Genomic DNA, 16328 nt, shown 5'->3' with positions numbered 1-16328 from the left:
GTATGCAGCAACTTCATCAGGCAGAATCAGGGACAGCTACTTTGTAGTGTATCAGAGGAAGTGTGTGTGTTAAGTGCCTTCAAGTCACTTCTGAGTCACGGCAACCCTATGAATCATGTCCTCCAAAACATCCTATCATGAACAGCCTTGCTCAGGTATTGCAAACTGAGGGCCGGGGCTTCTTTGACTGCGTCCACGCGTCTTATGTTTGGTCCGTGATAAAAAGTAGGTCATTGATCGAATCTGAAACCTGATACTAACCATTTAAATACTCCGTAGGCATAGAACCAATGTTACGCTAATTAGTTGGAGCGCATTACAAGTATGGGCCGTATGTTGAGAAAACTTTATTATTGATGTAATTGCAGTAATTAGACTCTCAATTAGGTCTGACTAACTGTCTTCCAACATGTTAACATTTGCAGCCGACTTATGGTACTCCTGAAGGATTTTCAAGGCAGGTGATCAACAGGGATGGTTTGCCATTGCTTTTTTTCTACACAAGGACCCTGGCATTCCTTGGTAGTCTCCCATCCAACATGGCCTTTAGTAGATTAAAAACAGTGTAATCCATTTCCATAAATAATGGTGAGGAGTGGGGCAAGATTTGAGAAGCATCTAAGGATAGAATAATGTAAATAAAGAAGTGAAGATAACAGTTCAAAGATGGGGTGCAGTGGTTGAGGGCCAGCAGAGAATCAGATGTGGGTTGTATCAATAGGAGTATAGTGTCAAGATCGAGGGATGTAATTGTACCTCTCTATTCTGCATTGGTTAGATCTCACCTGGAATATTATGTACAGTTCTGGGCACAGCAGTTCAGGAGGGATATTGACCGGGTGGAGCGGATCCAGAGGAGGGCAACCAAAATGTTAAAGGGTCTGGAGTCCATGCCCTACGAAGAGAGGCTTAGGGAGCTGGGGATGTTTAGTCTGGAGAAGCAAAGGTTAAGGGGTGGCATGATAACCATGTTTAAATATTTGAAGGGATGTCATGTCGAAGAGGGAGCAAGCTTGTTTTCTGCGGCCTCAGAGACTAGGACACGGAGTAATGGATTCAAGGTGAAGGAAAAGAGATTCCACCTAAACATTAGGAAGAACTTCCTGACTGTCAGGGCTGATCGACAGTGGAATTCATTGCCTCGGAGAGTGGTGGAGTCTCCGTCTTTGGAGGTTTTTAAACAAAGGCTGGATCAGCATATGTCGGGAGTGCTTTGATTGGGTGTTCCTGCATTGCAGGGGGTTGGACTTGATGGCTCTTAAGGTCTCTTCCAACTCTATGATTCTTTGATTCTATGATTTTAAAATATACTTGACTATGATAAAAGTAGCAAGAATCAACTGACTTTGTTTTTATATATTTTAAGATGATATTCCAACCAGTGTGGTGGAGTGGTTAACAGCGGTGGACTCTAATCTGGTGAACCAGGTTTGATTCCCCACTTCTTCACATGAGCTCGGGACTCTTATCTGGTGAACTGGATTTGTTTCCCTGCTCCTGCACGTGAAGCCTGCTGGGTGACCTTGGGCTAGTCACAGTTCTCAGTGTAAAGAATGAGCCAGAGACAGTATGAATTGCAATTACGCTGCATGGCTAAAAAAAAAACAGCATTAAAAATATAACCTTTAATAGAAATGATTAAAAGTACTGTGCCAAATAGACCAAATATCAACAGTAGAAAATACAATACACGAATAACACAAACAATACATGAACAGCATATAACAAACAGAAAAGGGATCCCAGAATATACATGAAAGATAATGAGCCTCTGTATAAATAATATCTCTCAGTGAAAATCCTTGCAAATCAGTAGTAAGCAGCAAGCAGACCTCAAGGAATTAAGTCAAATGAGGTGAAATGAATGCTTGTCCTTCATCAAAAACATTGGAATATCCAAACAGTCGGCTGCTTATTGCTCTGACTGATAGAGACTTGAAGTACTCCAGTTGCTAGATCTCACCTGGATACTATATCATGAGATAAACTGGCCATACATAAGTATGAACAAATATCAAAAGCTGGAAGTACTCCAATTGCCAGATGTTCAGATGGATTCCACGTCAGGAGATAAGCTGGCCACATGTAAACATCAAATAGTGGTGTTAACCCGGGTAAGTTTGGACCTTAAGTCTTCTTCAGCCACAAGTGACAAAGACAGACCTAGAATCATAGAACTGGAAGGGCCATAGAAGCTACTTAGTCCAATTCACTACTCAATGCAGAATCAGTCTAGAGCACAGGGGTCAAACTGGCGGTTCTCCAGATGTTATGGACTACAGTTCCCATCATCCCCTGTCAGCATGATGCTGGCAGGGGATGATGGGAACTGTAGTCCATAACATCTGGAGAACCGCCAGTTTGACACCTATGGTCTAGAGCATCCCTGACAAGCATTTGTCCAGCCACTGCTTGAAGACTGTCAGAGTGGGGGAGCTCACCACCTCTCTAGGCAGCCGATCCCACTGCTGAACAGCTCTTACTGTAAAAAAAAATAATATTCTGCCTGTAATTTAAACCAATTATTGCGAGTCCTGCCCTCTGCTGCCAACAGGAACAGCTCCCTGCCCTCTTCTAAGGGACAGCCCTTCAAATACTTTATGAGAGCAATCATGTTTCCCCTAGACCTCCTCTTCTCCAGACTGAACATTCCCAAGTCCCTCAGCCTCTCCTCGTAGGCCTTGGTCTTCAGGCCCCTGATGATCCACCTCGCTTTCCTCTGCACCTGCTCCATTCTGTCCCCATCCTATCATGACATAGACTAGTGATGGCGAACCTTTTTGAGGCCAAGTGCCCAAATTGCAACCCAAAACTCACTTATTTATCGCAAAGTGTCAACCCCTGCAATTTAACCTGAATACTGAGGTTTTAGTTTAGAAAAAACAGTTGGCTCCGAGGCATGCTTTACTCAGGAGTAATCTTGGTGGTAGTCGGTGGCTTTGCTTTGAAGCAACCATGCAACTCTTCCAATGGGTGAATCATGACCCTAGGAGGGTTTACTCAGAAGCAAGCCCCATTGCCAGCAACCGAGCTTACTCCCAGGTAAAGGATCTTGCTTTAGTTCTTCACATGAAAATCAGTGGGTTTAACAGTGCTTAACAGGGTTACCTACACTGCTTCCCCAAAACTAGGTCTTAGGTTTAATGCTAATAATCAAGCCCAGTGGCCCAAGCCAGCCTAGATGTGTGGAGGGGGGCACTTGTTTGCACGTGCCCACAGAGAGGGCTCTGAGTGCCACCTCTGGCACCCGTGCCAAGGTTCGCCATCACTGACATAGACAGTTTTAATCATGAAATTCCTCAGGGAGCTGAGAGTGAACAAGAGGGTTCCAGAGATCGAATTCCATGATCAACCGATCGTACCCCATTCTACAGAATACACTTATCAATGTCTGAGGGAATAAAAAAGGTATTGTCCTCGGTGTTTTAAAGCTTATGTATGCCTCAGAATGAAATCTACCAGAGAAAGCTCAGATAAGATAAGAGTGTGTGAAAGCAAGGAAAGCATTTTTTGTTCCTGTAGAAAGAAACCCTGTAAAGGGGGGTGGGGGAGGCAGTTTTTGCATTGTCACCCTGGAAGCACAGCATAGAGGAAGAAGAAGAAGAAGAAGAAGAAGAAGAAGAAGAAGAAGAAGAAGAAGAAGAAGAAGAAGAAGAAGAAGAAGAAGAAGAAGAAGAAGAAGAAGAAGAAGAAGAAGAAGAAGAGGGGGAGGAGGAGGAGGAGGTGGGGGTGGGGGTGTAGTTTGGATTTATATTCCCCCTTTCTCTCCTGTAGGAGACTCAAGGGGGCTTACAATCTCCTTTCCCTTCTTCCCCCCACAACACCCTGCGAGGTGGGTGGGGTAGAGAGAACTCCGTAGAGCTACTACAAGCCCAAGGTCACCCAGCTGGCATGTGCTGGAGTGCACAGGCTAATCTAGTTCACCAGATAAGCCTCCACAGCTCAAGTGGCAGAATGGGGAATCAAACCCGATTCTTCAGATTAGAGTGCGCCTGCTCTTAACCCCTATGCCACTGTTGTATAGACGTTCGTTTGTGGCCAAGCGGCTCCCACATCCAATATACACATCAACTCTGTCAAAATTTCACATTCAACAGTATGTACATTTTGTATGAAAAGGTCCAGTGTATGTTGAATTCAAGTTTCACCTGAGACTTTCAAAAGCCATGGCTTCACCCTACGAATTTTCACATAACTGCCTTTTGTTTTTTTGCTTGTGAGAAATGAGAGGGGAAATGTGAATTTATGAAGTTATTTATATCCTTTACAGTCCACCTTTTTCTCAGAGACTCAAGGTGAATCTCTCTCTCACTCAATTCACCTTGAATTTGAGAGAAAGGTGGGCTATAAAGGATATAAAGGTGGGCTATAAAGGATATAAATAACTAAATAAATCCAGATTTCCCTTTTAATTTCTCACAAGCAAAAAGAAAAACAAAAGGCAGCTAAGTGAGAATTCATGGGCTCTAAAGGACGTAAATCCTTTATCTGTGGATGTATTTTTATCTGTGATTTTTGAAATTGCTGCTACAATGTATTTTAATGAGTTTTAATGTTTTATGTCTCATTGTACACCGCCCAGAGCCCTTTGGGGGTTGGGTGGTCTATCAAGCTCAATCAATCAATCAATCAATCAATCAATCAATCAATCAATCAATCAATCAATCAATCAATCAATCAATCAATCAATCAATCAATCAATCAATCAATCAATCAACAAACAAACAAACAAACAAACAAACAAACAAACAAACAAACAAACAAACAAACAAACAAACAAATCTACACTTTCCCTGCATATATATGCTCATGAAAAGCTACGGCTGGTTCTAAAAGAAATGTGTATGCAACAGCATCTGACTGTTTTAATGTCCAATCTATACTATGGACAAGAAGCTATTGTTAGGATAGAGTATGCAGAAACAGAATGGTTTCCAGTTGACCAAGGTGTCAGATAAGGATGCCTTTTATCTCCCTATCTGTTCAATCTGTATGCAGAACGCATCATCAGAAAATCTATATTAAATTTAGAAGGTGGAAGAAACATTAATAGCTTGAGATATGCAGATGACACCTCATTGCTGGCAGACTTGCAATAACTACTGTTGAAGGTTCAAGAAGGCGTTGCCAAAGCAGGAAAACAGCTGAACATCAAGAAGACGAGAGTAATCACTACTGGGAAATTACACAACTTCAAGGCTGACGCTGAGGAAACTGAAATGGTTCAAGATTTTCTACTCCTTGGCTCAGTCATCAACCAAAAGGGAGACTGCAATCAAGGAATCAGAAGGAAATTAAGACTGGGAAAGGCAGCCATGGAGGAGGAGGAGGAGGAGGAGGAGGAGGAGGAGGAGGAGAAGAAGAAGAAGAAGAGGAGTTTGGATTTATATCCCCCCTTTCTCTCCTGCAGGAGACTCAAAGGGGCTTACAATCTCCTTGCCCTTCCCCCCTCACAACAAACACCCTGTGAGGTAGGTGGGGCTGAGAGAGCTCCGAGAAGCTGTGCCTAGCCCAAGGTCACCCAGCTGGCATGTGTGGGAGTGCACAGGCTAATCTGAATTCCCCAGATAAGCCTCCACAGCTCAGGCAGCAGAGCGGGGAATCAAACCCGGTTCCTCCAGATTAGATACATGAGCTCTTAACCTCCTACGCCGCTGCTGAAGGAGGAACGAAAGAGCAAGAGCAAAAGGAAGAAGAAGAATTTGGATTTATAACCGGCTTTTCTCAACCGTAAGGAGTCTCAAAGCAGCTTACAAACTCTTTCCCATCCTCTGCCCACAATAGACACCTCGTGAGGTAGGAGGAGCTGAGAGAGTTCTGAGAGATCTGTGACTGACCCAAGGTCACCCAGTAGGCTTCATGTGCAGGACCGGGGAAACAAACCCGGTTCACCAGACGAGAGTCTGCTGCTTATGTGGAGGAGCGGGGAATCAAACCCAGTTCTCTGTATTGGAGTCCACCTGTTCTTAACCTCTACACCACATTGTCTCTTAGCTGGCAAATGAAGACCCTGCTCATATATGCACATTGCAGCTGGCAAATGAAGACCCTGCTCAAATATGCACATTGACCCAGCATACTTGGCATTAATACTCACTGTTGTGTTTGAAGACTCTGATCGTAGCCCCTGAAAGCCTCGCGCCAAGAACAAGAGAAGCGTGGTTCAACTCATCACTTAAAATGAGACAACCCTGAGGGAGAGTGTAAATAAAGTACGAGTTAGAAGAGGCAGGGCAAATCCACTTGATTGTATCCATATGCCCGATACTGATCAGACCATCAGTCCATCAAGATCCATCAGACCGGTAGAGGCCTGCAGAAGTCTCCGAGGGAGAGGCCAATTGCCTGGTTCTTTTGTCAGGAAAGCCCGAGGATAGAACCCTGGGACCTTCTGCTTGCCAATCAGACGCTCTATCACTGAACCCTAGCCCCTCCACAATGCAGCTATTACAATGAAATCTGCAAGTAGACACTGTTGATGTTATCAGATGGCCTGTTCCCTGTCTGATGTTCTTGATTGCTGATATTGTCCACAGAGACATTTAATAACCCCCGGGGATTCTGAAAGACTTGGCAGAAGGACTCTAATGTCCCAGAGGGGTAGCTCCAAGGGGGAGGGAGGGGGCGTGACACACCAGGCATGCGTCCCTGTGGGGCTACGGCAAGGGCGTTCTGGGGCAGGAGGTGGGCGGAGGACGCACCAATGCACTGAGCGCTTTCCCCCCCTTGCTACGCCTCTGTTATGTCCTCACTGTCCCTCTTGCTTTTTGTCTTTGGCTCCTTCCACACAGCACAGGTAGAGCGGGTTGCAGTTGGGATAAAGGAACCCGCTCTTCTGTTTTTGCGTTCGCATGCCTCTGTGCAGGCAGCGACTGGAGCCTGCAGAAACAATTCGGGTTGCTGTTGCACCTTCGCACAGAGACACATCTTTTTTTTACCTCCCTCCGCTGCGTAGCTATGTGGGCAGGCAAAAATAGACCCCCTACAGCCATGCTGATGTCCCTGTCACCCTGCGTGGCTCACAGCTGTGAGGTGGGAAATAAACAAAACAGGAAAGCGTGGCTGATTAAAGCACCTCCTGCCCAGTCGTTCGCTTGCGAGCGGCTGCGACCCAGGTTTTTAAAGAAGAATCGTGGATAGTGTGATTCTCTACAAACCGGGTTCGGGGGATTTAACACAGGGCAGCCTCACTTTAGGGGCAGGATCCGTGCGAAGTTCCCCCCAAAATGGGTTTTTCATCGTCCGTAGCCCAGGGTTATCGGCCCGTGCGGAAGGGGCCTTTGTCTCGTCTTGGCCATTCCTGGAGCTCCTCTTCTTTCCTAGCTACCCTTCTCACGGGCTTCCCCTAGGCTTGAAGATAAGTACCCTGTTTACCCACGATGTGGATTTTTTGATCCATGTTCTATGTCAGAATAAGATATTACAAGCAGGAGATATGTGAGGACTTGCAAATGCATCTGGTTTTCCCCTCCCCAACCATCTCTTCTATCCTGAAAGCCCCCAAAGCCCCTCCCCCTTTCCTGCTTCCTTCTCTCCTTCCCACTCAGTAGTCAACCTGCTTCTCTCCAGCCCTGATCTTCAGCTGTCCCTCCTTCCCTCTGGCCCCTTCCGCACACGCAAAATAATGCGTTTTCAAACCACTTTCACAACTGTTTGCAAGTGGATTTTGCTATTCCGTGCAGCTTTAAAGAGCACTGAAAACAGTTTGAAAGTGCATTATTCTGCATGTGCGGAATGAGCCTCTGTTTGGCAATCTGTGCCCATGAAATCTGTGGCCCAGCTGCATGGGGGTTGGGGTTGTTGTTGATTATCCTGCCCCAGGTTATCTCAAAACAACACCCCCCCCCCCCCCCCGCGATATTTGCAATGAAGCTCAAGGTTTCTGTTTGTGGCAGGCACAACACAACAGAAAATAATACTGGATGTTTGATAACTGGTCAGCAACCCCGGAATGACAATGGAAGGCACAGTGTCAAAAATAGAGGGGATTGAGACACTGTGGATCAGGTTATGTTCACGATTGGCAACATGTAATACTCAGATCCCCAGTCCTTCATGCAAGGTTGCTGAGTGATGCTCTCTCTGCCAGACCTACCTCACAGGGTTGTTGTAAGGATGAAATGGAGGACAGGAGAACCATAATTTAATTTTGCCTAGAATTAACCCCCTCCTCCCATATGATAACTATTACTGTTGCTTTTGCTGTATTGGTTTGTTTTGTAGCTGCGGTGTTCTTTTAACATGCCAATAAAGGCTTTCTGTTTCTGTTTCTATTACTGTTGTTTCGACAGGTCCTGCAGCAACCCTGTTGGCAGGTGGAAGAACGAAGCATTCAGTACTCAAGTTAGGGTTAATATTGTGAGCACCTTGCAGCCATCCCAATTATGTGAAAAAAACGAGGAGCAGTCTTTCTCCCTCTTTCCAATCAAGCTGTGCCTGCAAATGTCCTCCAAATTGATTCCATTTGCGCAGCTTGTACCTCTCAATATTACTCTCTATAACCCATGGGTTGAATTTGCGCATACATTTATATATATGACTACCAATGTGGGAAACACATCTCACATCTGATGAAGTGGGCTCCGGTTCCCAAGCTTCATGTCACAAGAGTTTTTTAGTTATGTAAATCAGTAAGAAATCTGTTTCAAGGTCGCCACCCTTGCAATTTTCCCTCGCACCAAAGCAGGGGCAAACCGGGTCATGTCGTGGGGCTGGACGAGACGTGCTGAGACTGCTGAGATTAAATTTGCTGACGTTAAAATGATTATGCCGCTTGCTACATTTAGGAAGGGCTGCTAGAACTTCCCAGCAACATGATATTAATAATAATAACAACAGCTCGTGGCCCCAACTGGGTGTTCTAACTTCTGTTTCACCCTGAAAATAAGACCTATCCCGAAAAACAAGCCCTAGCACGATTTTTCGGGATTTTTGGAGGATGCTTGAAATATAAGCCCTATTCCAAAAATATGCCCTAGTGGCAGATTCCCCGGTGCAGCTGATCTAATGCGTCTTTTGGAGCCCTAACGCGTCTTTTGGAGCCAAAATTAAAATAAGACCCTGTCTTATTTTCAAGGAAACACGGTATAACCAATAAACAGGTTAATATTCCACTGTCCTGCGTGTAAAGGGTGAAGGACTGGGGAATGAACTTCTCACTACTATGTTAGGTGTTGAGGAAATAGGAACTCCTCTGCTGCTGTTCATTAACAAAGGTTTGCTATGTAGAAGAAGAAGAAGAGTTTGGATTTATATCCCCCCTTTCTCTCCTGTAGGAGACCCAAAGGGGCTTACAATCTCCTTGCCTTTCCCCCCTCACAATTACTATCAAGTACATTCTGAGTATATTCTAAGGTGTCAAGCAGAATAGGGATGAGAAGACACTGAGACCAAGACTTAAAAATTCAGGGGAAGGGGAAGACATGGGAAAAAAATTAAGTGGCGGGAGAGACAAAAAATTGAGAAAAGCGTGGATAAGAGGGAGAGAAATTAAGGAAAGGGAGGGAAAGGTTGCTCCAATCTTGCTGCAATGCAAGATCTGTTAGGTACATTGGCTTTAGTCTTGGTAGACTACCTGACTCTGGGTTCTCTGAGGTCCCTTCCGCACATGCAGAATAATGCACTTTCAATCTACTTTCAATGAACTTTGTAACTAGATTTTACTGTGCAGAATAGCACAATCCACTTGCAAACAATTGTGAAAGTGGATTGAAAATGCATTGCTCTGCATGTGCGGAAGGGACCTCAGAGAATCTTTTACTGTGCTCGTACTTCCCTGGTGCCTCTAATGGCTGCAGACAGAACTGCATCACGTCCACCATGAGGCTGGGTTCAGAGACCCTCCAGCTCAATGAATTTTATCCCCCCCAGTTCCCACTCTTCTTGGCAGCCCTGTTGTGTGGTAGTGGGGATACAATACATCATGACCGGTGAAGCCTAGACAGCAGTGTCTATTTAGAGATGGCTACCAACCCTCAACTCATCTTACCAAATGATCCTTCCCCCACCCCCGGCCAATCTGCCTTCCTGGAACAAAAACAGACCCCCTGAGAATGTCTCTATAGCAAGAGAAAGGCATGCCACTGACCAAGATGTTTTCTTACCTTTCCAACCAATGCTGGAATATTCGTAGAATTCGTAGCAAAGCCCATGCCAAATGTCATAGCTGCTTCAACACCAAGGAACCGTGCCACCAGATTTTCAAGTTCCACGTGTTTGTCCAGGTTGCCTGTTTCAAATAAATTAAAAAGCAGTTTTCACATTTTCCTCAGAAGCCAAAAATCGGCAAGGAAAGCAGAGCCCCTACAGGGGGAGTCCCTAATTCTTTTGAACCTGTGGGCACATCTGGAATTCTGACACAGGCTGGCGAGCCCCACCACAAAATAGCTGCCACAGCAGGTGCAGCCAACCATAAAATGGCTGCTGCAGGAGACTACCACAAAATCTCAGGAAGCAAGATCATGCATGACCTTCATAGTAACATTTAAGGCAGAAACTCTGATTAACAGGAGCAATTTGATTCCCCACTCCTCCACATTATCTGGAGAACTGTGCTGCTTCCTCGCTCCGCCACACGAAGCCTGCTAGTCATAGCTTTAAAAGGGGCTTGGACAGATTTATGGAGGAGAAGTCGATCTATGGCTATCAATCTTGATCCTCCTTGATCTGAGATTGCAAATGCCTTAGCAGACCGGGTGCTCGGGAGCAGCAGCAGCAGCAGCAGAAGGCCCTTGCTTTCACATCCTGCATGTGAGCTCCCAAAGGCACCTGGTGGGCCACTGCGAGTAGCTGAGTGCTGGACTAGATGGACTCTGGTCTGATCCAGCAGGCTTGTTCTTATGTTCTTATAGTTCTCTTTGAATTCTCTTAGCCCCACCTACCTTACAAGATGTCTGCCCTGGGGAAAAGAAGAGAGAGGAGTTTGTGAGCTGCCTTGAGTCTCCTTATAGGAGACAAAGGTAGGGTGTAAATCCAAACTCTTCTTCTAAAAATGAACATACTGTTTACAAATATTTTCAAGCACAAGCTTACCTGCAACCACACAGTGCTGATACATGAATCTGGTCAGCCACTCAGATCTCCCATGACCTCTCAGAAGCCTGACTGGGCAGAAACTGCTCCTGATTATTCCCATGTTCTAAAAATACTTGCTGGGCACCAGGAAAGGTGCCTATGAGCACCATGGTGCCAATGAGTGCTACACTGGGGACCCCAGTCTTCAGGTTTCAAAAGGCAGGTAACTGCGAGGTGAAGCCAGCCGGCAAAGAATGACATTAGGATGATCTTTAAATGACACTTTCAAATCCCAGCAGAACAATTGTGTGCTAATGATCCCCGAACAAATTGGGGAGAGCCAGCATGGTGCCGTGGTGAAGGTGTTGGACTAGGATCTGGGAAATCCAGGTTTGTGTCCCCTACTTGTGCATTGGAAGCTTGCTGGGTGACCTTGGGCCAGTCATACTCTCTCACCCTCGACCCTGGCAAGTACACAGATGGGAGAGCTCCAAGGAATCCCGGGGGGGCGGGGGGGGACGTGATGTGAACGCAGACAATGGCAAACCACCTCCGAACATCTCATGCCTTGAAAACCCACAGGGTTGCCGTAAGTCAGTTGTGACTTGATGGCAAGTAGTAGTAGTAGTAGTAGTAGTAGTAGTAGTAGTAGTAGTAGTAGTAGTAGTAGTAGTAGTAGTAGTAGTAGTAGTAGTAGTATACTTTGGTCACTTCCTGTAGGCTGGTCGAAGCCGTCTTGCCCCAGTATCTGACTAGCAGAGGATCAGACTCACAACAATGAGACAAGAACAATGGAACCACAACCAAACACACAATAACATGCTGAAAAAACAAACCTAACCTAACAACTCTGGAAGGGACCAAAGCTCAAAGGAATTCTCACAGGCTGTGAAACTCTATCTTGGAATGTTAACCTTGCAATTTTAGGTATGAAACGCATTACCGGAGAAGAACGAGAACAGGGAGGGCCAAGATGGCCTACAACCACCCAGGAGAAGACCCCTTCACGCTGAATATCCAATAATAATAATAATAATAATAATAATAATAATAATAATAATAATAATAATAATAATAATAATAATAATAAAAACAAACAATAAATAGTCAAGATCCTGTGAGACTTTCAAATCCAAACGGACAAAGTGTTGAAACACAATACACCAGACATCACCGTGATCGAGGACAAGAAAGTGACCATCATCGACATAGCAGTCCCTGGTGACAGCAGGGTCATTGAAAAAGAACCCAAGAAGGTCACTAGATACCATGATTTGAAAATCGAGCTTTAGCGCCTATGGCACAAACCAGCTGAGGTCGTCCCAGTGGTAATCGGCACACTGGGCGCCATCCTGAAAACACTAGGGCAGCACTTGAAACATCTTCGAATTGACAAAATTAACATCTGTCAAATTCAGAAGGCAGCCCTGCTGGGATCCGCACGAATACTACGCCGATACATTACAACTTCCTAGGCCTCTGGGTGAGGCTCGAATTGTAATGAAGGCCAACAACCAGCTAAAGATCTAGCAGCTGTGAAATCTACCATAATGGGGCAAAGCATTTTACTGTGTATGCCTATACACACATTCACATATATAGGATTGACAAATTCATCAGGAGGGTCCAGTGACTTAGAATCACAGAATCACAGAGTTGGAAGAGACCCCAAGGGCCATAAAGTCCAGCCCCCCGCCATGCAGGAACACACAATCAAAGCACTCTTGACAGATGGCCATCCAGCCTCTCTTTAAAAACCTCCAAAGAAGGAGACTCCATTATTTTTATTTTTTTATTTATAGCCCGCCCTTCCCAATAGGGCTCAGGGCGGCAAGCATCGTATAAAACATATTAAAACAATATAACAACCACATCGATTAAAACTACAGCAGCAAACATGAAAATTATAAAAGATGGCGATAAAAACCCCATAATAATAGTAGGCGCCCAAGGGAGGTCATGATGTTCCGATCAGGCCGGCTGGCAAGATATCAACGCCTGGCAGAAGAGCTCAGTCTTGCAGGCCCTGCGGAACTCACCAATGCCCCTCAGGACCATTGTACTGTGGGGTAGTGCATTCCACTGTCAAACAGCCCTTGCTGTCAGGAAGTTTTTCCTGATGTTTAGGTGAAATCTCTTTTCCTCCACCTTGAACCCATGACTCCTGGTCCTAGTCTCTGGAGCAGCAGAAAACAAGCTTGCTCCCTCACCAACATGACATCCCTTCAAATGTCTAAATATCATGTCACCTCTTAACTTGATGTCATTTTACACGCACATGAATAAGTTTAAAATTGGATAAGTTCAACATTTCCCCCAATGTTTCTATCCCTTCTCCTTCCAAACCTTCAAAATTATTCAAAATGTTACATATCTAATTAGGACAGAAATATACATAACATCTAGCACAGTAGTTCTCAACCTTCCTAATGCCACGACCCTTTAATACAGTTCCTCATGTTGTGGTGACCCCCAACCCTAACATTTATTTTACAGATGGAGAACAGAGAGTCTTAGGCGACCCCTGTGAAAGGGTCGTTCGACCCCCAAAGGGATCCCGACCCCCAGGTTGAGAACTGCTGGTCTAGCGCCATGCTAATTTCCCCAGTGCTTTTCCACGGTTTTCCCCCACTGAAACCCCCCACACCCATAGCTAGAGAAAATTTCCAATTTTTGGAGTGGTTGTTTACAGAGGCAAAAAAGTGAGGTTTTTTTTCAGTCTTCAGGTTTCAAAAGGCAGGTAACTGTGTGAGGTGAAGCAAGCAGGTAAAGAACTACGTAAGGATGATCTTTAAATGCCATTTTCAAATCCCAGCAGAACAACTGTGTGCTAAACTGTGAGTTGTTCATTTAAAGGTAAATTTTCCCCTTCAGTCGTGTCTGACCCTGGGGTACCACTGCGAGCAGTGATCTTATAGGCAAGCCTCTTTGTGGGGTAGCTTGCCATTGCTTTCCCCGGCTATTCTTTACCCCCTAGCGATGTGCTAGGTACTCATTTACTGACCAAGGAATGGATGGATGGCTGAGTTGACCATGAGCCAGCTGCCAGGGTATCTGACCCACAGGGGGCTTGAACTCCTGACTGTGTGAGTGGCAGTTTATGCTCATTTAATGAAATGAAATGAGACCTTTAATGGCATATCTGTTATTCAATGGAAATTTAATTAATTTAAAAATCTGTTTAGACATGCAGCATAAAGAAACTAAAATATTAAACCGTTGAATTAAAATTAGTAAGCATTTGGGAACGTATCATAATGACAGCGCACAGAAATCTGGCAGTTGGTTCAAGAGTGGCAGTAGAGTTGCTGTCTAACAGGAACAGAGTTTCGGCAGCATCTGCAGTGTTGCCTAATCCAGCCATAAGAGGACTGAGGAAATTTCCCCGCTCGGCTTCATATAGGGGAGAATAATGGAGAACATGGTGAACAGTTTCCTCGAGACCAAGGTTACGGCGGCAAGTTCTATCAATAGATGAAATATGACACTCTCTATTATATCGTCTAGTACATGGGAGAACATTGCATCTGGCCAAGGAAACAGCACGTCTCAGGTTGGGATCATATAGGAGATGTAAATAGTTAGCTGGAATGGAGAAGCGAGGCAAAATGTTCAGATGGATGGGAGAACAAACTTTATTTGCCTGTGTGCTCATTTAATGATCCCCAAACAAACTGGGGAGAGCCAGCATGGGGCAATGGTAAAGGTGTTGGACGAAGATCTGTCTGTAACCTGTAAACAAAACACATCTCCTGATAATTTTGGAAGAAAATAAATCACAGAAGTACATGTGACATATAATCCTACCCATAACTGGCACCAAAGTTGGGAATCACAATGAGTTCTACAGCATTACTAGATGGGGAATTGTCATGTATTCCACCAGACTGCAGAAAGCCCAAAGATCAGTCCTAGGTATTGCCACCTAAAAGGGTCAGGCAGTACGGGAGACCTCCGACTGAAACCCTGCAGAACCACAGCAGTGGTGGGATTCAAATAATTTAACAACCAGTTCCGGTGGTGGGATTCAAATAATTTAACAATTGGTTGTTTACAAGCACCACTTTAACAACCGGTTCTGCCGAAGTGGTGCGAACCTGCAGAATCCCGCCACTGAACCACAGCCAGCCAGGGTGGGCAATACTGATCTTGTATTGTTGAAGGCTTTCACGGACAGAATCCGGTGGCTGTCATGGGTTTTCCAGGCTGTGCAGCCGGACTGTGTGGCAATGGTCTGGTTGTTTTTGCTGTGGCTGGCATCTTCAGAGAAGAAGAAGAGTTTGGATTTATATCCCCCCTTTCTCTCCTGCAGGAGACTCAAAGGGGCTTACAATCTCCTTGCCCTTCCCCCCTCACAACAAACCCCCTGTGAGGTAGGTGGGGCTGAGAGAGCTCCTAGAAGCTGTGACTAGCCCAAGGTCACCCAGCTGGCATGTGTGGGAGTGTACAGGCTAATCTGAATTCCCCAGATAAGCCTCCACAGCTCAGGTGGCAGAGCTGGGAATCAAACCCGGTTCCTCCAGATTAGATACACGAGCTCTTAACCTCTTATGTGACATTCCTCTGAAGATCATATAAACAATATTACTGAACCCGCACAGGAACCAATATAGGAAATAGAAATTTAATTTGATTTAATCTCTAGCTGGAGAATTTGCCAGGTGCGACTTGACCCGCAGGAGAAAATACATGCTTTGAACTGTTTATGAATCTCCAGAAAGGAGAAGGGAGCACAAGACCCCATGAAAAGGAAATTATGACTGGCAATCTCGTTCTCCTGTCTTCCTACTTGGGTGCATTACGTCCCTGGATTTGAAGCTGTTGGGTTCACCTGTACAAGGGTTCGACGCACCGCGTGTCTGACTTTTTCAGAGAGATTTCTGACAGACGTTTTTGTCTCTAGCCAACGTTCCATTTTTGTGAGCTCGTATGTGAGCTTCGTAAATTGTGTTCTTTAACTTGTGCGACACCATTTGATGACCTGATTTACTTTATATTGTTTTATAGCCCCCTTCGTGTGTGGGCACCTTGTTTTGTTTCCTCGGGGATTACATTTGTATTTCCTATATTGGCTCCTCTTTGGGTTCAGCGATACTGTTTATATAGCTCCCTGTTTTACTGGAGCCCATATTGTTGGCCTCCGCAGTTGCTGGCCGTATGCACAGCGAAACGTTTGGAGCAAAAACGATCAGGCCGCGGTCCCAAAAACCCACAACAGCCAATACTGACATGGGCCCTTTCCCCACTTACCTTTTTCCGAGGGTTGCTGCCCGCAATTCCCAGTGCGAGGCATCCCTGGCGTGCACCCGGGCGTC

At 45.3% G+C, this 16328-nt stretch overlaps 1 protein-coding gene across 1 annotated transcript in view; it reads right to left on the bottom strand.

Moving 5' to 3' along the window:
- SPTLC3 (serine palmitoyltransferase long chain base subunit 3) overlaps positions 1–16328 on the bottom strand; it is a 114206-nt gene that overhangs the window by 46890 nt on the left and 50988 nt on the right. Inside the window, exons 5-6 of the mRNA XM_048510703.1 lie at positions 10104–10228; positions 6098–6191 (exon numbers count right to left, since the gene is read on the bottom strand). Of these exons, the coding sequence (XP_048366660.1) occupies positions 6098–6191; positions 10104–10228 (219 nt within the window). The remainder of the gene's footprint in view (positions 1–6097; positions 6192–10103; positions 10229–16328) is intronic.

The sequence above is a fragment of the Sphaerodactylus townsendi genome, linkage group LG01 (genome assembly GCF_021028975.2).
Source record: "Sphaerodactylus townsendi isolate TG3544 linkage group LG01, MPM_Stown_v2.3, whole genome shotgun sequence".
Taxonomy (NCBI): Eukaryota; Metazoa; Chordata; class Lepidosauria; order Squamata; family Sphaerodactylidae; genus Sphaerodactylus; species Sphaerodactylus townsendi.
The sequence above is the reverse complement of the archived record's forward strand: the minus strand, read 5'-3'. Positions and strand labels throughout refer to the sequence as shown.